The 6,974-nt window shown below is 58.8% G+C and overlaps 1 protein-coding gene across 1 annotated transcript; it reads right to left on the bottom strand.

The window, feature by feature from the left end:
• Positions 1-1,047: 1,047 nt before the first annotated feature.
• LOC121291209 (protein FAM186A-like) lies at positions 1,048-6,071 on the bottom strand (the record flags this gene model as incomplete). The annotated part of the gene is made up of 5 exons (XM_041212295.1): positions 6,063-6,071; positions 3,415-3,486; positions 2,749-2,904; positions 2,346-2,399; positions 1,048-1,143 (listed from the first exon to the last, which is right to left on the bottom strand). Coding segments are annotated over exons 1-5 (387 nt in total), but the record flags the coding sequence as incomplete, so codon positions are not given.
• Between the last annotated feature and the right edge of the window lie 903 nt (positions 6,072-6,974).

Here is a 6,974-nt window from a genome sequence, read left to right as displayed (position 1 = left end):
CACACTGAGAGAGACTTGGGGAAAGGGCGGTCCCCATATACTGAGAGCATCTTGGGGAAAGGGGGTCCCAAAACCCTGATAGAGTCTGGGGGAGAGGGGTTTTCCCCACACACTCAGAGAGTCTGGTGGAGAGGGAGGTCCCCACACATGAGAAAGTCTGGGAGACAGTGGGGTCCACACACACTGAGAGACTCTCGGGGAAAGGGGTTTTCCCCACACACTGAGAGAGTCCGGGGGAGATGGGGGTCCCCATACACTGATAGATTCTGTGGGAGAGGGGGGTCCCCACACACTGAGAGAGTCTGGGAGAGAGGGGGAACCCATATCCTGAGAGAGTCTTGAGGAGAGCGGGTCTCCACACTCTAAGAAAGTCTGGCGGAGAGGGGTGCCCCCAAAAACTGAGACAATCTGGGGGAGAGCCTGGGGGAGAAGGAGCTCCCCACACAGTGAGAGAGTTTGGGGGAGAGGGGGGCTCTAAAAACTGAGAGAGTCTGGGGGAGAGGGGAGTCCTCACCCACTGAGAGAGCTTGGGAGAGAGGGGCCTCCCCATACACTGAGAGATTCTTGGGTAGAGGGGAGTCCCCTCACACTGAGAGAGTCTGGGGGAGAGTGGGATCACCACATACAGAGAGAGTCTTGAGGAAAGGGGGGTCTCCACATACTGAGAGCGTCTTGGGGAGAGAGGGTACAAACACCCTGAGAGAGACTGGGGGAGAGGGGTTCCTCACAACCTGAGAGAGTCTGGGGGAGAGGGGGGTACCCGAACTCTGAGCGAGTCTAGAGTTGAAGGGGTCTCTACACACCAAGAGAGCCTGGGGTAGAGTGTGGTCCCCACACACTGAGACAATCTTGGGGAGATGGGTGTCCCAACACACTGAGAAATCTGGGAGAGAGGGGGAACCCACACACATTGATAAAGTCTGGGGGACAGGGGGGTCCACACACACTGAGAGAGTCTATGGGTGAGGCGGATGGCCCCACGCACTTAGAGAGTCTGGGGGAGATGGGTTTTCCCCACGCAGTGAGTGAGTCTGGGGGAGTGGGGAGACCCACAGACTGAGATTCTGGGGGAGAGGGTGTCCCCACACACTGAGAGAGTATGGGGGAGAGGGGTGTCCCCACACACTGAGAGAGTCTGGGGGTGAGGGGGTTCCCCACACAGTGAGAGACTCTGGGGAAGATTGGGGTCCCAAAACACTGAGAGAATCTGGGGGAGAGGGGTAGTCCCCACTCCCTGAGATAGTCTGGGGGAGAGTGGTTTTCCCCACACATTGAGAGAGTCTGGTGGAGGGGGGGTCCCAACACCCTGAGAGAGTCTGGGGGTGAGGGGGTACCCCACACAGTGAGAGAGTCTGGTGGAGGGGGGCGTCCCCACACACGAGAGAGTCTGGGGGAGAGGATGGTCCACACACACTGAGAGAATCTGGGGGAGAGGGGTTTTCAACACACTGAGAAAGCTGGAGGAGAATGGTGTCCCCACACTCTGAGAGAGCCTAGGGGAGATTGAGGTCCCCGCACACGGAGAGAGTCTTGGGGAGATGGGTTTTCCCCACACACTGAGAGAGTCTTGGGGAGATGGGTTTTCCCCACACACTGAGAGAGTCTGGTGGAGTGGGGAGACCCACAACCTGAGAGTTTGTGGGAGAGCGGGTTCTCTAGACACTGAGAGAGACTGGAGTAGAGGGGGTCTCCACACACTGAGAGAGTCCGGGGGAGAGGGGTTGTCCCCACACACGAGAGAGTCTGGGGGAAAGGGTGGTCCAGAAACATTGAGAGAGTCTGGGGGAGAGGGTTTTTCCCCGCACACTGAGAGAGTCTGGGGGTGAGGGGACCCCCACACACTGAGAGAACCTGGGGGAGAGGGTTTTTCCCCGCACACTGAGAGAGTCTGGGGGAGACGGTTCTTACCCACACATTGAGTATTCTGGGCGAGAGGGGAGTCCTCACCCACTGAGAGAGTCTGGAAGAAAGGGGGTGCCCCAAACACTGAGAGATTCTGGGAGAGAGGGGGAACCCACACACATTCATAGAGTCTGGGGGACAGGGGGGTCCCCACATGTTGAGAGAGTCTGGGGGAGAGGGGTTTTCCCCATACGCTCAGAGAGTCTGGTAGAGAGGGATGTCCCGACACACTGAGAGAGTCTGGGGGAAAGGGGTTTTCCCCACACACGAGAGAGTCTGGGGGAGAGGGGGGTCCACACACACTGAGAGAGTCTGGGGGAGAGGGGAAACCCCTCACACTGAGAGAGTCTGGGGGAGAGGGTGGTCTCTACAAACTGAGAGAGTCTGGGGGAGACAGTTCTTACCCACACACTGAGTAATCTGGGTGAGAGGGGAGTCCTCACCCACTGAGAGAGTCTGGGAGAAAGGGGACTCCCCAAACACTGAGAATTCTGGGGTAGAGGGGTGTCCACTCACACTGATAGGGTCTGCTGGAGGGTTGGGTCCCACACACTGAGGGAGTCTGGGGGAGATGGGGGTCCCCATACACTGATAGAGTCTGTCGGAGAGGGGGGTCCCCACACACTGAGAGAGTCTGGGAGAGAGGGGGAACCCATATCCTGAGAGAGTTTGAGGAGAGCTGGTCACCACACACTAAGAAAGTCTGGCAGAGAAGGGTGCCCCCACAAACTGCGACAATCTGGGGGAGAGCCTGGGGGAGAAGGATCTCCCCACACACTGAGAGAGTTTGGGGGAGAGGGGAGTCCACACACACTGAGAGAGTCTGGGGGAGAGGGGGGTCCTTACGCACTGTGAGAGCCTGGGAGAGAGGGGGCTCCCCATACACTGAGAGATTCTGGGGTAGAGGGGAGTCCCCTCACACTGAGAGAGTCTGGGGGAGACGGGGGTCTCCAGACACTGAGAGAGACTGGAGTAGAGGGGGTCTCCACACACTGAGAGAGTCTGGGGGAGAGGGGGAACCCATATCCTGAGAGAGTCTTGAGGAGAGCGGGTCTCCACACACTAAGAAAGTCTGGTGGAGAGGGGTGCCCCCACAAACTGAGACAATCTGGGGGAGAGCCTGGGGGAGAAGGAGCTCCCCACACAGTGAGAGAGTTTGGGGGAGAGGAGGGGCTCTAAAAACTGATAGAGTCTGGGGGAGAGGGGAGTCCTCACCCACTGAGAGAGCCTGGGAGAGAGGGGCCTCCCCATACACTGAGAGATTCTTGGGTAGAGGGGAGTCCCCTCACACTGAGAGAGTCTGGGGGAGAGTGGGGTCACCACATACAGAGAGAGACTTCGGGAAAGGGGGGTCTCCACATACTTAGAGAGTCTTGGGGAGACAGGGTACAAACACCCTGAGAGAGACTGGGGGAGAGGGGTTCCTCACAACCTGAGAGAGTCTGGGGGAGAGGGGGGTACCCGAACACTGAGAGAGTCTGGAGTTGAAGGGGCCTCTACACACCGAGAGACCCTGGGGTAGAGTGTGGTCCCCACACACTGAGACAATCTTGGGGAGATGGGTGTCCCAACACACTGAGAAATCTGGGAGAGAGGGGGAACCCACACACATTGATAGAGTCTGGGGGAGAGGCGGGTGGCCCCACGCACTTAGAGAGTCTGGGGGAGGGGGTTTTTCCCCACACACTGAGAGAGTCTCGGGGAGATTGTTGTCCCCACACGCTGAGAGAGTCTGGGTGAGACTGATTCTCCACACACTGAGAGAGTCTGGTGGAGAGGGGGGGTGTCCCCACACACTGAGATAGTCTGGGGGAAAGGGATTTTCCCCACACACTGTGAGAGTCTGGTGGAGAGGGGGTCCCCACACATGAGAGAGTCTGGGGGAGAGGGGGTCCCCACACATGGGAGAGTCTGGAGGAGAGGGCGTCCACACACGCTGAGAGACTCTGGGGGAGAGGGGTTTTCCCACACACTGAGAGAGTCTCAAGGAGAGAGGTTTTCCCCACACACTGAGAGAGTCTTGCGGAGAGTGGGATCACAACACACTGAGAGAGTCTTGAGGAGAGTGGGATCACAACACACTGAGAGAGTCTTGGGAAAAGGGGGGTCACTTCAGACTGAGAAAATCTGGGGGTGAGGGGCGGTCCTCACACACTGAGACCATCTGGGGGAGATGGATTTTCCCCACACACATGTGAGACTCTGGGGGAGAGAGGAGTCCCCACACACTGAGAGAGTCTGGGGGAGTGGGGAGACCCACAGACTGAGAGATTCTGGGGGAGAGGGGTGTCCTCACACACTGAGAGAGTCTGGGGGACAGGGTTTTTCCCCCACACACTGAGAGAGACTGGGGGAGATGGGTGTCCCCACACACTGAGAGAGTCTGGGGGACAGGGGGGTCCACACACACTGAGAAATTCAGCTGGAGAGGAGGGTGGCCCCACACACAGAGAGTCTGGGGGAGAGGGGGATCCCCACACACTGAGAGAGACTGTGGGAGTGGGGTGTCCCGAAACATTGAGAGAGTCTGGGGGAGAGGGGTTGTCCCCACACACTTAGATAGTCTGGGGCGAGGGATTTTCCCACGCACGAGAGAGTCTGGGGGAGAGGGTTTTTCCGGGCACACTGAGAGAGTCTGGGGGAGAAGGGGCTCCCCACACAGTAAGAGAGTCTGGGGCAGAGGGGTTTTCCCCACACACTGAGAGAGTCTGGGGGAGAGGGGGCTTAGCCACACACTGAGAGAATCTGGGCGAGAGGGGAGTCCACACCAACTGAGAGAGTCTGGGAGAGATGGGGCTCCCCACAAACTGAGAGATTCTGGGGGAGAGGGGGTCCCAACACCCAGAGAGAGTCTGGGGGAGAGGGGTTCCCCACACACTGAGAGAGTTTGGGGGAGAGGGGGTGTCCCTGCACTCTGAGAGAGTCTGGAGTAGAAGGGGTCTCCACACACTGAGAGAGTCTGGGGGAGAGGGTGGTCCCCACACACGGTCAGAGTCTGGGGGAGATGGCTTTTCCCCACACACTGAGAGAGTCTGGTGGAGTGGGGAGACCCACAACCTGAGAGTGTCTGTGGGAGAGCGGGGTCTCCAGATACTGAGAGAGTCTGGAGGAGAGAGGGTCTCCACACACTGAGCGTGTCTGGGGGCGATGGGAGTCTCCACACTCTGAGAGAGTCTGGGGGTGATGGGGGTCTCCACACTCTGAGAGAGTCTGGGGGAGAGGGTGGTCCCCACACACTGAGAGAGTCTGGGGGAGAGGGTGGTCCCCACACACTGAGAGAGTCTGTGGGAGCGGGGGGTCTCTCCAAACTGAGAGAGTCTGGGGGAGAGGGTGGTCCCCACACACTGAGACATTCTGGGCGAGAGGGGAGTCCTCAGCCACTGAGAGAGTCTGGGGTAGAGGGGTGGCCCCTCACACTGAGAGAGTCTGGGGGACAGTGGGGTCCCCACACACTGAGAGAGTCTTGGGGAAAGGGTGGTCCCCACATACTGAGAGCGTCTTGCAGAGAGGGGCCCCAAAACCCTGAGAAAGTCTGGGGGAGAGGGTGTTCCTCACACTCTGAGAGTGTCTGGGGTAGAAGGGGTCCCCACACATTGAGACAATCTGGGAGAGAGGGGTGTCCCCAGACCCTGAGAGATTCTGGGGGAGAGGGGTGTCCCCACACACACAGAGTCTGGGGGAGAGGGGATCCCAACACCCTGAGAGATCCTGGGGGACAGGGGGTTTACCCACACAATAAGAGAATCTGGGCGAGAGCGGAGTCCTCACCAACTGAGAGAGTCTGGGAGAGAGGGGGCTCCCCACATACAGAGAGCCTCTTGGGAAGTGGGGTTCACCACACCCTGAGAGAGTCTGGGGGAGAGGGATTCTCCAGACACTGAGAGAGTCTGGGGGAGATGGGGGTTCCCACACACAGAGATTATCTGGGGGAGTGGGGAGACCCACAACCTGAGAGAGTCTGTGGGAGAGGGGGGTCTCCAGACAGTGAGAGAGTCTGGAGTAGTGGGGGTCTCCACACACTGAGACAGTCTGGTGGAGAGGGTGGTCCCCACAATCTGAGCAAGTCTGGGGGAGAGGGGTGTCCCCTCACACTAAGAGAGTCTGGGGGAGAGTGGGATCCCCACACATTGAGAGTCTTGGGAAAGAGGGTCCCCACATACCGAGAGCATCTTGGGGAGAGGGGATCCCAACACCCTCAAAGAGTCTGGAGGAGAAGGGGTCCCCACACACTGAGAGAGTCTTGGGGAAAGGGGGTCCCCACATACTGAGAGTGTCTTGGGGAGAGGGGGTCCCAACACCCTGATAGAGTCTGGGGAAGAGGGGTTCCCCACACCCTGAGTGTGGGACAGGGGGGTCCACACACACTGAGAGAGTCTGGGAGAGTGGGGAGACCCACAATCTGAGAGAGTCTGTGGGAGAGGGGGGTCTCCAGACAGTGAGAGAGTCTGGAGTAGAGGGAGTCTCCACACACTGAGAGAGTCTGGGGGAGAAGGGGGGTCCCCATACATTGAGAGAGACTGGGGGAGAGCAGGGTCCTCACACACTGAGAGAGTCTTGGGGACAGGGGGTTCCACTCACACTGAGACAGTCTGGGGGAGAGGGGGGTCCCCACACACTGAAAGAGTCTTGGGGAGAGGGGGCTCCGCACACACTGAGAGAGTCTGGGGGAGAGGGGGTTCCCACACAATGAAACAGTTTGGAGTAGAAGTGGTCTCCACGCACTGAGAGAGTCGGGGGGAGAGAGGGGTTCCCACACACTGAGACAATCTGGGGGAGATGTGTGTCCCCACACACTGAGATAGTCTGGGGGACATGGGAGTCCACATACTCTGAGAGATTCAGGTGGAGAGGAGTGTGACTCCAAACACTGACAGAGTCTGGGGGAGAGAGGTTTCCCCACACACTGAGAGAGTCTGGGGGAGAAGGCGAGTCCCCACACAGTGAGAGAGTCTGGGAGAAAGGGGGGTCCCCACATACTGAGAGAGTCTGGGGGAGAGTGGGGTCTCTACAAATTGAGAGAGTCTGGGGGAGAGGGGGCTTACCCACACACTGAGAGAATCTGGGTGAGAGGG

This window comes from Carcharodon carcharias, chromosome 19, assembly GCF_017639515.1.
Source record: "Carcharodon carcharias isolate sCarCar2 chromosome 19, sCarCar2.pri, whole genome shotgun sequence".
In the NCBI taxonomy this organism is placed as follows: Eukaryota; Metazoa; Chordata; class Chondrichthyes; order Lamniformes; family Lamnidae; genus Carcharodon; species Carcharodon carcharias.
Note: the sequence above shows the minus strand (reverse complement) of the source record. Positions and strands in the feature narration are given on the sequence as shown.